The sequence below is a fragment of the Gymnogyps californianus genome, chromosome Z (assembly GCF_018139145.2).
Source record: "Gymnogyps californianus isolate 813 chromosome Z, ASM1813914v2, whole genome shotgun sequence".
NCBI classification, from domain to species: domain Eukaryota; kingdom Metazoa; phylum Chordata; class Aves; order Accipitriformes; family Cathartidae; genus Gymnogyps; species Gymnogyps californianus.
The window spans coordinates 34004931-34022475 of NC_059500.1; the positions used below are offsets into that span (position 1 = coordinate 34004931).

At 40.7% G+C, this 17545-nt stretch overlaps 1 protein-coding gene across 1 annotated transcript in view; it reads right to left on the bottom strand.

Annotated features, from left to right (window-relative positions):
* Positions 1-14896, bottom strand: part of FBN2 (fibrillin 2) — a 180174-nt gene extending 165278 nt beyond the window's left edge. Inside the window, exons 1-5 of the mRNA XM_050912702.1 lie at positions 14454-14896; positions 13473-13555; positions 8980-9078; positions 8300-8395; positions 5826-5921 (exon numbers count right to left, since the gene is read on the bottom strand). Of these exons, the coding sequence (XP_050768659.1) occupies positions 5826-5921; positions 8300-8395; positions 8980-9078; positions 13473-13555; positions 14454-14680 (601 nt within the window). The 5' untranslated portion in view covers positions 14681-14896. The remainder of the gene's footprint in view (positions 1-5825; positions 5922-8299; positions 8396-8979; positions 9079-13472; positions 13556-14453) is intronic.
* Positions 14897-17545: the final 2649 nt, after the last annotated feature.

The following is a 17545-nucleotide window of genomic DNA, read 5'->3' on the forward strand; positions in this document are numbered from 1 at the left end:
GCTATCCTTCCTAGGGCTCTTCAATTGCATGGGCCAAGTTCTTGTAGGCATTGCAGAACTGGCATAAAAATTGCTGCCTTGCACAGAGGAGGGTTTCTACTGACTAGCTGGCTGCATCTATGCAGAGTCTTCCCTATTAACCCAGTAAGAACCTGTAGGGAGGCAGCTGCCCCAATCCCTGATTTACTGCATCTGTCATGAGGTACATACGGGCTCTCAACTCCTTTAACAGACAGAAATTCAAAAATTCAGACAGTCAGAGAAAGTGTCCAGACACCTGTGCTGGGAATACCAGGTGCAACAAACACATTGGGCTAAGATATATTGGCAGCAATTTTCCTGAGAACAGCCCAAAAGCTCCCCTCTTTCAGAAGTTCTCACACTACATTCAACTACTATATTTCTTCATTTTTCCTCTTTTCTCACCTGCTCAAGCTTGATAGCTTTGTCTGAAATCCTCTCCCTTCTTCAAAAGGATATTCTTCCCAAGCTATGCATTTCTACTCAGTCCAAACCCTTTTGCTTCCCATTATAAGCCACTTATGTACAGAGTAAGCAAGCACTGTTCTTTTTCCTTCTACATGGGATGAAGGCAAACTTAGATCAGTGACAGGGTTCTCCTTTTCCACTGCTTCTTCCTCCCTTTAACCCATGATAAAGAAGTAAGAAAACATCATTGCTTTTCCACAGCTTCATACCACTACAGATCATCAATTAAAAAAATGCACAGGCCATGTGCAGTAATACAAATATCATTTGCTCAGACAGTCTTGAGAAACCAAAGGAACGGGTCATACTAGAAAAAACTGCTCTTATGTATACAACTGAGGATGAGGCCTCTTAATCTGTTTCTTTTTTTTTTCCAATTATTTTTCACTGGGAAAAATTCAACAGCAGAATTTCAACATCTATTTTTTTCTTAAAAAAAACCCCAAACACAACAAAACAGACAAAATCAAATGCTTGAATCTTGTGTGTTTACAAATCAAAGACAAGAAGCTGACCAAAAGAACAGACTTTGATAGGAAATATAAAAGGTCATTGTATACATCAGAAAGAGTAAAGCACGAGCTCCCAAACAGGTTCTGCTTTCTTGTTAACCCAGCAGCAAGTCTCAAGTTAAATACTGTAATCATGCCAGTCATTAGTTGCTGCTCAGCCTCCTGTCTCCAGCCCGGAAATTAGTCTGCTCGGAGCCCAGATAGCTGAACAAGCAGTCACGTTTTATCATATAACTGAGGCTGGGAGGCCAATCTGAAGGAAAGCTACATATGTTCTATATTAGGAAGAAAATACCTAATTTAAAAGAACTTAATTTACAGAACAATAAGAAGTATGCATTTAAAACACAGTGATGTAAAAAAATAACAAAACAAAATCTCTTATAACTCTGATGTGATTTGCAAGGGAAGTTCACATAACCTTAAACTATAAAATTTTAGGTAAAGAGTTATGAACTGTTGCTAAACTCATTTTAAAATTAAACCACAGAGGCATTTCTTACTGTAAAGTATTACAGGCAACTGTTGCAACCAACAGATGAAGAAATCATTACCTTCCGTATTTTGTTGGAAAGTATAAACTTCTTATTATGTTAAAAGGGTAAATTACAAATTATTATTGAACAAAATAGGCATTTAAGGTATGTTTTACAGTTTTTTCATGTACTCCAACTCATGTGAAGCATAAAAAAATTAACACTTACAGTTACTATATTAAAGACTTTTTATAGTCATTACCAAGATATACTACAGTAGTCATCTTTCTTTAGCTAAATAATAGTACAATAAATTAGTAACTTCTTTCTTTGAATATGAGAAAGTCTAGGCAACACCAAGATAAGAGACTAGGTGAAATTGTATTTAGCTCTGTCCACTGTTGTAAAATCATATCATATTATATTATATTAGATATGCAAATTATATATGCAATTATATTTATTACATATATGTTATATTTCTGTGACAGTGACAGAAGCAAATTTGGCTTACTACCTCCAATTTCAAATAAGGAAATGTAAACTTTTAATTATAATAACTCAATTTCCAAATAACCATGTAATGTAGCTTAAATCTCATATAACAATAGCATTCTACACATAGAATTGAAAGGCTAAGACTTTCAAGGACAGCTAAGAAATATGGATGCCAAAATACTGGTGTTTAATTGCTTTACGTGGCTTGAATTCTGCAGCTTAAAGTTTCACAATGAATTGTAAGAAAGCAAATGTCAATGCTTTCATCACCACAAAAGTTAAGTTAAAATACCCATATGTGCTAGAATCTTTCAAACAAGTCAACCTATTTCAAGTATAAGCATTGTTATTAAAAACTCTGAGCCATCATCACAGCTGGAGTCTGTCATATGTATTAATATGATTCCACAGTCCTGAATCTAGTCAGGGAATAGAAGCAAATCTTAACCAGGGATGATTGCTTCTATCTGGGACAAAAAGCAAACTTACCAAGTAGTCTGGCAATAAATAAAAAAAAATCTGAATGCAATCAATTAAAAAAAAAAAGAAATCAATTGGAATATTACAATTCTATCATGTTATAGTTCAGCTATAACTATCATCCATCTTGGATACATAGCTTAGACTGTTGAATTTGGACAAAGGTAAGCTCCATCTAAACTAAGGCTCAAACTATAAAGCAACGTAACATTGTCCAATCCCTTGAAAATCCACCCTAAACTCACAGACTTGGTAGTCTCTTATTTTAGCTAGAAGGCAGATGTACAGTCTACAAAGACATATTTCTGAAAATGGCTGTAAATATTAACAGAGTTTTTAACAGAATAACGTTTCCTTTTCTGTACTAACCGAAATATAAAAGATTTGAGTCCTTGCACTTGGTTCATAAGAAGCAACTACAGAGAATGGGCTGGATGTAACATGTAACAGCAATAACCTAAACCAAGTGATGAACAGAAGTCCATGAATCTGGTTTTAAGAATGAAAGCGACAAGCAATTAGACAAAGAAACAAATTCATCCTTTACGTTTCTCTGTTGCTTGTGACATCTAGTGGGTATACAAAACAGCCTGGAATAGCAAATAGAAAAACTCCTGCTTTTTCAGTGTTTGATTTAGTTATTTCCTTCATCTACACGGAAATTATTTCCAATTCACAGTCAACAAATGTAAAAAAAATGGTGCAAGGTATTTTCACAATTTAGATACAGCTTTACTTCAGAGCTGAATTTGAAACGAAGAATTCCACAGGATTCCCTTCAGAAGCCATTTCTAAACACAGGATTGACAAGAAGGTGTTTGGGAGCAGCCAGCATGGGTTTACCAAGGGCAAATGTCATCATCACTGCTTTCAACCCTGTTGAAAGTACTCAGCCCTGAGGTCACTGGTGCCAAGGACAAGGAGAGGGCAGTGGATGTTGCTTGACTTGAGCAAGGCTTTTGAGACAGGCTCCCATAGAGAGACTGTGATTGGTGAGATCACAAGTGAAGTAAGTGAACTGAGTAAGCTGAGTAAGTGAACAATAGATAAGGTGAGTGGAAAACTGGCTGTACTGCTGGCTCAAAGAGTTGTGATCAGCAAAGTCCAGCTACAGGCCAGGAAACCAGTGCAGTCCCTCAGGGATGAGTACTGGGACAAAAAACAGTTTAATGTCTTCAATAATAACCTGGGTGATGGTACAAGAGCGCAGTCTCAGCAAGATTGCGGATGACACCAAGTTTGCGGCACCAGTTAATATGCTGGAGGGCAGGGCTGCTACTCAGAGTGACCTAGACAGCTTAGAAAAAATGGGCGGACAGTTATCTCACGAAGTTCAGCAAAAGCAAAGGAAGTCTCACATCTGGGATGGAATAACCTGATGGAACAACATAGGCTGCAGGCTATGCAAAGCAGCTCTGAGAAAAGGATTATGGGGGACCTAGTAAACAACAACCTGACCATGAAGCAGCAGTGTACCCTTGCAGCAGAGAAGGCCAGCCGCATGGGCTGTATCAGGATGACTATAGCACCAATCCAGGGAAGTGGCCCTTCACCTCCATTTGGCACCTGTAAGACTGCATGAGTACTGTGTCCAGTTGTGGACTCCCAATACAAGAAAGAAATGGACATACTGAAGAAAGTCCAGAGGAGGGCCGCCAAATTGGTCAGGGAGCTGGAGAACTTGCCCTGTGTGGAGAGCCTGAGGGATCTGAGTTCATTCAGCCTTAAGAAGAGAAGGCTTCAAGGGGACTTTATTGCTGCCTATAACTACCTGTTCAGAGGATACAGAGAGATTGAAGCCAGACTCTTCTTGGAGGCTCACAGCAATCAGACAAGAGGCAACAAATACAAGTTGGAACATGCAAAATTGTGATTAGATATTAGGGAATTTTTTTTTTTTTTTCTTTACCATGAGTGTGGACAAATACTGGAACAGGTTGTCCAGAGATGTTGTGGAATCTCCATCCTTGAAGGTGTTCAAAACCTGACTGGACATGGACCTGAGCAGACCTGCTTTGAGCAGGTATTGGACTAGATGGCCTGTGGAGGTCCTTTCTGATTTAAATTATTTTATCAATCTAAGAAGTCTATTTCTGCCCTGAGTGGGTGTCTCGTCCACTGCTAATGTGAATTAAGAATGTGACTTTCTATTTTCTATTAATGCAAATGATCCCATCCACCTTTTTAGTATTGACAGTCTTTTGAATATTCTAAAGGAGTAAGATAACAATACATACTAGTATTCAGCATTTCACACTATAGTTGGTCAGTTCTTCAGTATCCTTTTTGATGAGAACATATATTCGCAAACACACCAACTTGGAGAAAGACAAAGAGTAATATTTCTTCTAAGCTCTTCAGCATCATCTTTGATTATTGATGAAAACTTCATGTTAAAGGATGTACAACGTTATTGTTTTGATAAGCAATCCTCACTATATCCACTCATTAAAAATCCATTCTAAATAGACCGTAATTTGGGTGACACTTGTTAGTTTGATGCACACAGAATATATTTTACAATTATATCTAATGTTGAGCAGCTCTACATTACTATATTTCCACAGTCTTAGTTTCAAAATACAAACAATGCTGTGGTTTATTAAAAAGCAAGAAGTATAGATTTCTGAGTGGAAGCAGATTTATTCTAAATCACTATGTGTGGACTTAGTGCCTTAATTATTTGTGTGCTAATCACATAGTGTAATGCTAAAAATGTTTTGTTCAGTATCGTTAAAACTGACTTTGTCAGTATCTCTAAGCCCATAAAAGAAGGTTGAGGGATTTCTCCATAAAATTTTAAAATAAAATCCTAGTTTAGTCCCAAATTCATGAAAGCACTATAAGTTAAGCTATATCTAAGACATTTTCTTGCATAAGAATGGTTTTAGGAACTGATCTCAGTATTATGTTAATTGGTTATTTTTTTTGCTCCATCTCTGACTTTCACCTATAGGATAGAACTAACCAGAGCAAATAACTTCCAAAGTTCCTCTTAGGAAAGAAGTGTTATACAGAAAAACAATCCTGCAATTAGTTACACTTACACAATTCTAACACCACCAGCAATTTTGCTGCAATGTTATTTCACGTAGCTGAGAGCAAAAGATAGCTCATCTTTTAACTACTATATGAACAAAACAAGCAGCCTAAATTAGTTCAAGTTCCTACCAATTGTGACAGCTTTGTACTTGCCAATCTGAAATGTGGCTACCAGACTAAAAAGGAAGACATTTTCCAAAATTACAAATAATAAACAGTTTACTGGAAGCTTACTGGCTTAGCCAGAAAATACACAGCATAAAATATGTACATACTGTATTGTTGCATACAACTGCTCATAATTTCCTTCCTTATTTATTTCTTTTACCTCTTTCACACTGAGGACCAGTAAATCCGTAGACACATGCACAGCGATTAGGTCCAATACACCGTCCTCCATTCTGGCAGCCATTTTCACAGACAGCTTTAATTAAAAAAACAAAGTTTTAAATGTTATAGTAATGATATTTCAAAGATTACCATATGTGATATGCAAAAATAATTTTTTTCCTCTCAACGGCTCTAAGTCTTTCTGGACCTGAAGATCAAACTGATCTCCTTCCTATCCATCATCACCAACAATAATGATTGTTCATGCCAAATTCCATTAGCCCAAATTCCATTAGCAGCTGTTTAATTAATCCTATTCAGCACAGATTCTTAGCAGATGTTTAACTTAAGTATATTTTTAAACAGTTGTGCAGCTCTAGTCACTAATAAGAACTTACATCCGTCACCAAAGTTAGCGGATAAAAACTCAACTATTTTGAGGGGTTTTGAGCATATTAAGTCACAACAGCAACAAGCCTTTCAAGAAGGGAGGCTTGGGGAGTCCGAGAGACAGGTAATTCAGTTCTCAGAGTTGATACTGATGGCAGAAGAAGTATGTTTAGAGCAAGGGAAAGGAACTACCGGTTTAACTCATCTTTAAGTACCTTCAAAAACTGTGTTTCCTAAAAGATCCCAACAAGAAATAAAACTATTTTAGGGGTGTATAAATCCACAGTCTGTATAGATGGAGAAGGTACTTTACAGTTGTGGGACCTCAGAGCACCCACTCATGCTATTTATCAATGGTGTGCATCAAGAACAAAGTCTCCTGCCAAAGCACTGAAATCTTCTCAATTTGAAAGGAAGACAGTTCTTCAGCGAGGCTGAAAAATACCATTAAAAGAGTGCTTTAACTAACTAATTCTGTCTATTTTCAGGCTCATTGCTTTCAGGACATGTAGCCGTGTTCAGAATTAGCACAAGTTCCAAATCAAAGTGTTTCACCTTAAAGGACAGCCCCACCATTTCTAAGTGGCTCTGAACAACAGCAAAGAGATTTTGGTCTAGAAGTCTCTAGGCTACCTTCCTGTGCAGGTCTCCCCAGTTCGAAGGTGGCATTTGTAACATATTTGAGTATCCAGTGCAAAAGAACCTCAGCAACCTAGAGAAGGTAAATATTTCAAACTGGAAAAAATGTACACATGCCTCCTATATCACCATGGGGAACATAAAATATACTGTTATGTGGAAATGTGATAAAGCATTACTTCTCATCAGGAACTATAAAACTGAATTACTTTCTACTGAGAACGCATATCTTATGCATAAAATGAAGACATTTCTCTGCATGTGTTATATCAGTGAATTAATGGTCAATGACAATTTAGTGAGACAATTAACTTCAGTACATTTATGACACAATTACATTTTAGTAAAAAGAAATAAAGACATATCTACATTTTTCAGACATTCATTCCATACTGTGTCTAGAAGACAAATACTCAATCTTACTTGAAATTTTAACTATCCTATACATTGAGACCAGTATCCAGTTTGTTCAGATTTTCTGAACTGCTTTAGAGTCACTGCTTGAAAATTCAATCCTCGTTTCATTTAGGCACTGGAAATATGCCCCATCTGAGAGCATTCAGGTGTTGATCCCATACTTAAAAATTAGCAGGAAGGGGCCAGCAACTCTTAAAAGTAAATCTGACTGCGACTAGGGTCACATTTTAGGATTATGATTATTATCTACAGTTTTAGAGAATTTTATCCAGGTAGAAATAAAGCAAGAACAAGACTGCTCTCCAGCATCTGCAAAAATGACTAAGACATAAGGATGTTCTTCTACACTATTCAGTCTAACTGTTCTTTGCATAGCTGTCTTTTGTTTGTCTCTAGTTCCTTCAGACTACCTTCAGCAATTAATTTCTCAGCTAATTAGTAGCCAGCTGGCCTCAGAAAACACTTTGAGTCTTTCTTTATCCTGCAGCCTTTAGTGATTTTTGTTTGCTAAATTTGTATAGCTTGTAAACACTGTACTGTGATAGGTAGAGCTGTGCAAATAATTGACTTTCTCGTTTGTCTGCCAAAACAAAAAGGTATCCAAAAGCTTGAACCATATTTCATCTTTTTCCTTAGTCAAGCAGAAAACAGAAAAACATGCTTTAACCTAGCAGTTACGCTGTTCTTCTGAGATGGAGAAACTTCTTCAAAGAGAACGAAAAATTAGTGATCATCTGGTAAGAAAAGGAGAGTGGGATGTATACTGCCATTGCTCCCAAAGGATTTTCCAAAACTACGTGGTGAATTCGATCCCTAATTTGAACTTTAGAGAACACAAATGCTCTTCATGCATGAACTGACTTTCAGCTAAACACTATACCGCAAAACAGCATTAAATTTCTCACAGACATTTAATTGTATTTCAGCATATTGGCTTTTTTATCTTCCTGCTCTACTTAAAGTAAGAAGGCTAACTTGCAGGACTTACGTGGATTTAATTTTAGACGCAACAGAGCAGTTACTTACGCTGCCCACAGTAAGTTCCAACGTAGCCCTTCTGGCACTGGCACCGGTCGTCCGTGCACGTGCCGCCGTTCATGCACCTGATGCTGCACTGTTGTACTGCAGCGGAGCCCAGGCAGAGAAATACCAGCGTTAGGCAAAAATACCACATTGGGAAGCAAATGAGGATAAAAACAGAGACATCTGAAAGTAGACCTGAGCTTTGTACAATATATGCCATGTATTTAAGTGTACACTCAGGTATTCTTGTAACCAGAGCCATCCAAGCTGTAGCTATTACTCAGCCATTATTTTAAAAGCAACCATGAAGAGTTTTTCTACAGTGTTCCATGACTACATTTAGCAACTTAGATCTTTTAATTATCTTGGAGGCTGTACAATCTTCATTTCTTAGGAAAATGGACTCGATGAAAATGTTAATACCACACACATTTATATTTAAACTTGCTTATCTCTTTAAACACATATTTTTTTTCAGTTTGTCACACAGAGTAAACACGCACACATGGTACATCAAACTTTATCAAAAACTAGAGATATACCGAAGTGTAAGTTACATGCATGTATGCAGTACTGACAAGTTATTTTTAAAGAATTTACACAGTAGATATTTTTGAGTCGACACTCAAAGAGAATTACTCAAAATGAAATCTCTAATGAAAATAAATATAGTAAGTCCTTACTAGATTTCGATCCACAAGTAGGTGATATTTGTCCACTTGTACAAGTGCACATGTTGGGACGGGAACAAAATCCATCACCACAGCTATTTCTACAAATCGCTGAGGAAGGACACAATTAAAAAGACAGTGATTAAAAGTAACCCTAGTCTTAAACTACAGAAAAAAAAGCTGAAAGTATGTTAACAGCTTCTTTTAGAAAAAAAAAACCAAAACACAACACTTGAACGCTCAGTTCATTGGAACAGTTAATATACATGCAAAAGTAACTGTGAGTTAAATAAAGCAGAGTTTTGGTATAATCAGTATCTCTGACAAATTTACAGAATTAAATATGGCATATTCAAACACTGGTCTGACCACTGCAACCAGATGTCCTGGTTTTGGCTGGGATAGAGTTAATTTTCTTCTTAGTAGCTGGTACAGTGCTGTGTTTTGGATTTAGGGTGAGAATAATGTTGATAACACACTGATGTTTTAGTTGTTGCTAAGCAGTATTTACACTAAGTCAAGGACTTTTCAGCTTCTCATACTGCCCTGCCCACAGAGGCTGGGAATGCACAAGAAACTGGGAGGGGACACAACCAGAACAGCTGACCCAAACTGGCCAAAGGGGTATTCCATACCATATGACATCATGCCCAGTATATAAACTGGGGGGAGTTGGCCCGGGGGCACCACAGCTCGGGGATTGGCTGGGCATCGGTCAGCGGGTGGTGAGCAATTGTATTGTGCATCACCTGTTTTGTATATTCTATTGTTATTATTATTATTATTTTCCCTTCTTTTTCTGTCCTATTAAACTGTCTTTATCTCAACCCACAAGTTTTACTTTTTTTTTTTCCTGATTCTCTCCCCCATCCCACTGCGGGGGGGGGCAGCCCGGGGGAGTGAGCGGCTGCGTGGTGCTTAATTGCCAGCTGGGGTTAAACCACAACATCAGATAATCAACTCTTTCCCTAATTAGAAATACCAGCCTATTACATAAGTAATGTAAAATTATTAAAATTATATATTTTAGACCACAAGACCTGTAGAAAACTTTACCAAGAATCCAAGACTTGAATGAATATAAACAATATAGATCATAAATGCCAATTTATGTTATGGCTTCTGTCTCATAATCGCTATTTTAGAGGCATTTTAGGGTCTCTCTTTTCTAAGATTATCTGTCGTTTACACAAAGCTCTTTTGTGGGAAGTCAATGTCCAAATGCTGGGCTTTGCAGGTTTTGTATACTTTCCCTAAATATAGTTTTCTGTACTCAAATATTTCCACATTGTTATTTAGGAACTAACTTTACAAAAATCTCAGGGAAGCCTGTCCACACTATATTACATGTGCATAATGTGCATGCCGTTGTGCTATCCCCTGATGCACCAAAGTTGTGCCTTCCCTTCTCACTCACCAGTCAAGGGAGCTCCATCACACAAAGGAATGACAGAACCAGAAAAGAGTTAAAGGTTAAATTGAAATTCTAAAGGACATCCAAATGAACACATCTAAATAATCTGCTGGATTAGCAAACGCACCAAAAGAGAGCCTGAAACACTAAGAGCCAGTATGGCACAGGAGGACCTCAAAAAACACATATCGTGCAAGAGGTAGCTTGTAAAGCAAAAAAACCAAGCAAGAATCACAGTTTCTTTGTAAATAACTCTTTTGAGAGAATCAAGTACTCTGGAAGCACATCTCCACTGAAGGACTACAAAAGGAACAAACACCTCCAGTAGATAATTTGCCAAGAACATACCGACTACCTAAAAAAACTGTCTACATACATTAAAAGGAAAGAAAAAAACCCACCTGGCCATATACATAAAAAAAAAGAAAGCAGAGATAAGACCTTTCCCAGAATGCTTATGCTCCACTTCTGGTTTAGAAAAATATGCGTAAATGAGACGCAACTGCCATAAGGAAGCAAATTGTTTTCTTGCCCCATTATAGAATTCAAATATGCCCCCTGTGAAATTTACATGCTCCCTTTTACCCTTTCTTCACCAAATCAGAAGCTCTGTACTGATTCTGAACGTGACCAAAGAAGACCAGATTTTGTAAACCCACATCCTCCTTGACATACTCCAATAAAGGCCACATTTTCTTTCCAAGGGAGTAGAGAAAGCCACATTAGTGGTCCACTGACACCACTCTTTAGGCATCAAAAAGATGCAATGTGGATCATCCACATTTATTGTTAAATTCCTCTACAACTATGCCCTAAATGTGAAGGCACGAGAGGTGAAAGAGTTTGTGGGATTTCACTATTTAGTTGAAATTAGAGACATACCACTGACTGATACAAAACACTTTTTCCATTAGCAGATATAAAAGTGAGAAACGGCGCTCGGATTTAGAGCACTTGACAAACACAGGGAACAGGGCTGTTTTCCTTATATCACTATTCAGTCTGTTTTTATACAACATAGTTCAGTCTCCTGATTAAGCAAGGTCTACATTTAGACCATTTTGTTAGTTTATTATCTGTTAGGGAATAATTTTTTATCAGCTGAAAGCCCTATAGCTGAAAGCATATTCTAAATACGCTTTCATCAGTACAGCTTATTTTATTTAAAGAAAAAGTAAACCCAACCAGACCTTTGTTTTTTAGATAAAAGATCACTTTAAATCATAAATATGTCACAGACCGCCAACAACCATCATCACGTTATCAACTCAAAACACCTTAAGGTCAGAGTGGTTTCCTGTTGACCTACCACTAGCTCATAGATCTCTCTTCATGAAATAATACTTTAAAATCACCAGTTACAATCTGCACTAATTATAATCAACACATCTCCAGTAAGAAGTTTGCTAGCTTGTCCATGATCCTGTGCAGGAGGCTTTGTCTAGCTATACAGCTCTAGCTAGAGGGACCATCTTCTCAACAAATGTTTAATGTGAGCATAGAAATCTGTGCTCTTAAACCTTCACCAAAAACACAAATAGAAAAGTGTCACAGCCAAACTTACAGATGGTCTGGCAAAATCATTCACCCTTCAAACATGTTAGAGAGCTGCAATTAAGCGCCAGTAAGTAAACAGGAGCTAAAAGATGTCCTTGTGCACATAAATTAATAGTAATTCAAAGATTATTCTGGATGTGAAGAGACCTGAGACTGAGGTCTTTAAGAGGCACTGAGAGTCACAATTTAAGGATAAATTGTAAGGATTTCTGAAAGCACCTAAATCATCGTCTCTCCCTAATTTCATTTGAACTAGATACCCAACTGAATTTGAAAAACCTATCAACAGCATAGTAGGCAGCCTAAATCCATTTTAAAAACTCCAATTTACATTTACGTAAGCCAATATTGTAAGAGATGATAAATGTGAACTGAACATTTTGAGGAGCTCCTCTTGTTCCACAGTGGTACTGATACCAGCATCTTCCTCCAAATGATACAGTTAACCTTTGCTAGGAAATGCTAGGTCAACCTTAGATGAAAACCAGTGATACATGGCACAGTTATAAGAAATTAGCAAGGCAAATTTATTCATGTAAAACGAACAGATGTGAACAGGCTGATAGTCCTGAATCCTAAGGCAACAGCCCGTAAGTCACCTTTAAGTTTGGCAGATCTTGGCTTACCACCCATTCCTTCCCTAGTTTAGTCCTGGATGTCTGTAGTTTGTTAGATGGAGTATTACAAAGATGGTCATTGCTGATGTAAAGGGCAATACGTTCTTGAACCTGAATTCTGAAGTTGAGCATACTTATTAGCAAAAGAGATGGTGACAAGCTAGGATGAATGGGAACAGACTCACATTAAAGCTCAAGGACTCTAAGAAGCATGTGTCTAATATCAGCTTCTAACTAACAGACAGAAAATTCAACTTAATTCTCTATTTCCTTTCTAGGTAGGCAACATTCCCTAACCACAGTATTGAGCAGATTTCCTCCTTTTTTTTTTTTTTTTATTTTTATTGCCAAGCCATGTCAACAGCCACATCTGTCAGCACAGTACCTATTATGACCAGGCAGTAATCCGAGTCTACGTGCTTTGTAACTATTAAAACACAACTAAAAATGACAGGCAGGAGGAAAAGCACCCCAGATGTAAAAAAGTTTTCTATTTGATTGTAATTCCAAGCCTAGCACAGAAATTTCAGAAAACTTCAGATCCGATTTGCTTTAAATCAACACCTCTTGATAAAAAAAAAAACCACAAACTTTTTTTTCCTGTTATTATAGTTGATTATTTGACTTATGGAAGGTTTTTTCCTTTTTCCTTCATTGTCATGTTCTTTCTAAAAAACTAAGTGGAGACATGCCTCTCCTGAACACACCAAAGAAAATACAGCAATTGGCCAATCTTTCCATTACAAGAAACGTGGACCTGTAAATCCATCTTTTTTTCTTCTTCTTCTTTTTAAAAGTGAGGCAAAAGACAAAACTGAATTCTTTTTTCTCATACTGAATGGGGCAGTAACTCACAGAAGAATATTTATTTTTATTACTACCCCTAGGGCAGTAGAAACTTGAAGTCAGACACTTACGAACAATGCACTGATTTCCTCCAGGGAGCGTTTTCCATCCAGGGCAACAGTACGAATGGAATCTAGAGCCACACACATTTGGCCTGTCACACAGACAAACAAATAAATGTATATACAAAAAACAAATCAGCGTAAATAGAATCCAAAGTTTTATGCACACACAATGGAAGAAACCAGCCACATGAAACAAAAAAAGTGCATAGCAAAGATGTCTACAAAAAATCCTCCCCAAAGGAACAAAATTTTCCTCCGTTATAAGAAGTTCCAAGCCATTTTATTTTGCATTAGTTCAACTGGTTAGTATAAAGAGGAGAGGCAGACTAGGCAACAGCAGGCCACATTCATCCCTGGTGGAACTATTGAGGATATGCAAGGGATCAGTTTGGCTCTGCGTTCATATACAGTCTTAGGTGTCTTGCGACAAAAATTGGCTTCATGCTGCTGTCTGACACAAGACAGAAGGGATGACTGGTCATAAAGATTAATAAACTAATTCAAATTACCAAGAACTCCCCAAAACATTAGAGAAAACATATTTTGCATAGTTTCTCCGTAGAAGCCAAAGTGAATGTCAAAGTATGTTAGTATCATAACACGCTTGAATAAAAAGCCCAACGTGGTACATCTGTTAGTTGTAACGTAGCCCCACACAACGTCTGCTTTTAATATAATCGCACTAATTAAAAGACCGTATTGCATAGCCGAGGACAAAATATCAAGTTCAATTAATCACAGTTCCTTAGTCATATAAAGGGGCCGGAAGGTAAGATGTACCGAAGGCAAAAATGAAGACCACAGGTTCGGGTGTGAGGTGGGGGGCAGGCGCGGGGCGGCTGCCGGGACGGGGCTGCTCGCTGGGGAGCGGGGCTGCGCGGCGCTGCCCGGAGGACCGCCCGCCGGGGCTGGGCGGCAGCGGGCAGCGGGGAAGGGGTTTCAGGCTGCCGAAGGGGGAGGCCCGAGCGCGGCGCGGCGCGTCCCTACCCGCGGAGCACGTCCTGCTGTCCTCGCCTGCGGACCCGGCCGGCGGCAGCGGCGGCGCTACCGGCCCCGTCGTCCCGGTACGCGGCGGCAGGGTAGATGCCGCCCGCTCCTCCCGCGGGGCGGACCGGCGGCGGCTTTTGTTGCCCGGCTGCTCCCTGCGCCCAGAGCGCCAGGCAGCCCAGCCACAGGAAGCAGGGCTGCACCCACAGCCACCGCCGTCTCCCCATCCTGCGGCTGCCCCGGCGGGAAACGGCGGAGGCGGCAGCGGCGGCGAGCGGGGAGAGGTGTGCCTGTCCCGCACCGCCGGCAGCGGGCACGGCTCCGCGCCTCGTCGGGGGAAGGCTTCAGCCGCGGAGACTCTTTCTTCTCTCCTCCCCAGCCTGCCCTGCCGCCGCAGCCGTCAGCGGGACACGGTGATACCAACAGAGGGGTCCACGTTGCATCCCCCCCCCCCCCCCTCCAAAGAGAGGGGAAAAAAGAGGGGGGAAAAAAGAAAAAGGAGTTGGTGGGGGTTTTCTTTCCCCCCTCCGAAAAAGGAAATCCAACAGAACCACGTTGAATTTCCCTAGAAAAAATAAGAACAAGATGATGATTAACAATAACCCCGTCCAAAGAAATGTGCCGAGATGGAGTGAGAGGAGAGCAAAAACCCCTGCCAAGCACAAGGGGCGGTTTTACAGCTGGCTGGCGGTGCGGGAGAGGCCAGGAGGCGGAGGCGGGGCCGGTGCCTCCCGGCCGGTGCTGCGGCGGCCCCGGGGGGAGGGGGCGAGCGGCTCCGCGGGCGCGGGGCGAGGGATGCGGGGTGCGGGGTGCGGGTGGCGCTGCCACCGCCGGGCCGGGCCGAGCGGAGCGGAGCGGGCGCCGCTGCCGCCACACACGTGGGGCTGCGGCGGGGGCCGGGAAGAGGGGGCGGCGGGGGGAGGGGAGGGGAGGGGAGGGGAGGGAGGGGAGCGAGGAGGCGGGCGGGCGGCTGCCGAAGAGCCGGGGGGGGGGGGGGGGCGCGGAGCAGATGGAGGGAAAGCGGTACAGGTAGAGCTGGCCCAAAAGGGAATTCTGCGCTTTCGCTCGGCGCCCGCTCCCCTCCCAAACCTCTGGGAACTGTACCATGACATGTGTACGGTCCCGCCTTTGCGGAGAGAGCTGTAAGTAAAACCCCTCCGTGGAAAAGCACCTGGGGTTCAACAGAACGGTCCAGGTCGAACCTGCAGGATGAGGCCCGGCCCGGCGGGGTGAGGCCTCGGGACGGGCCTTTCACCTGGCCTCCCAAGGGCTCGGAGCAGGCGCGGGGAGGGCGCCGGGCCCCCGCCGCCGCCCTGAGCGGGCACGGGGCCTCGCTGGGGTCGGGCGCGGGAATGCCAAGCAGAGGCGTCTGGAGCGGGAACTCATTCCCGTCTTGTGTCGGTTCAGACTCGTTTATTGGTATTTTTCTCAGCAAGTTGACAGATTTCTTCAGAACACTTGACAAACACCAAGAGCTAGGAGGCTTTGAACTGTGTTAGTTTGCAGTTTCCTTCAAGAGTAGTTTTTGCAAGTTCACACCTTAAAATTTTACTTGTATTTCTCTTGCTGTTTCTCTCTACAGAAGCATCTCAAAATTAATGCAAAAAACCCCAGCTTGGCTAATGTCGTACTTACTTTTTAAGGCCAAAACCACGCATTTACCTAGATGTGCTGAATAGTTAGCCACCAGTAAAAAGCAAACAAAAGCAATGAAGACATGTCCCTGCTGAAAGTCTCCAAGTGTTCCTTGTGGGTCGCTCTGATAACAACAGGACACAATCTGGTTTTGTCATCTGAGAAGATTTATCGCTTTGAATTACAGCTATACGGTTGAGCACCTCACTATACATACCATGGCATACTGTGGCAACCAGGGAACTTTTTTTTGTTTTTTAAAACAAAACAAAAAACATGTTGCAGCTTCTTTTAGCTCCATGTGCATATTATCTGTCACTTCTAATTCTGGAATGAGAAGCAGAAGCCATGTTTTGTTATCTCTGAAATAAAACCCACTAGCTAAGAGGTCATGAAGCCATTCCTTTAATTCAAGTCACTACCCTACTTTGATGGTCCAGTGGCTGTAACAGAGGCTCCATTTACAGATCTATATTCTGACTGATCATGAGCTAATTTTGTTTAAATTTGGAAGGTTAGTAAAAGTAATTTTGCATGGGAGGATCTGAATCTTTAAAGGTAAAACCTTGAGAAATTAAGGGAGGTACTTAATGAAGGAACTATTTAATGAAGACAATTGGGTAGAAGAGTTCAGGAACCTCATTGTCCCGGTTTTGGCTGGGATAGAGTTAATTTTCTTCTTAGTAGCTGGTACAGTGCTGTGTTTTGGATTTAGGGTGAAAATAATGTTAATAACACACTGATGTTTTAGTTGTTGCTAAGTAGCGGTTACCTAAGTTAAGGACTTTTCAGTTTCCCATGCTCTGCCAGCAAGCAGGTGAGCAGGAAGCTGGGAGGGAGCATAGCCGGGACAGCTGACCTGAACTAGCCAAAGGGGTATTCCATACCATAGAACATCATGCTCAGTATATAAACAGGGGGGAGTTGGCCAGGAGGGGTGGATCCCTGCTTGGGCATCAATCAGCGGGTGGTGAGCAACTGCATTGTGCATCACTTGTCTTTTCTTGGGTGTTTTTGCTTTTTTTTTGTTATATTCCTTTTCATTACAATTATTATATTTCATTGTTATTATTGTTAGTATTATATCTTATTTTACTTTAGTTATTAAACCATTCTTATCTCAACCCATGAGTTTACTTCTTTTTTTGATTCTCCTCTCCATCCCACTGGGAGAGGGGACAGGTCAGCGAGCAGCTGCCTGGTGCTTAGTTGCTGGCTGGGGTTAAACCATGACACGAGTATAGGTGAGGTTTGGAATTTCTTCAAAACAGAAGCTGTTAAACCTGTCATGAATGAGACGCGCCTAACAAAGCCAGGGAGAGAGAAGGATTCCATGCCTGTTTGAGTGAATAACTATCTCAAGAAAAATGCGAAGAATAAGCAGGCAAGCTACAAAGAATAAAAAGGAAAGAGCTCATCTGAGATAAGCGTAGGGCCTTGGATATCAGAAAGCACAG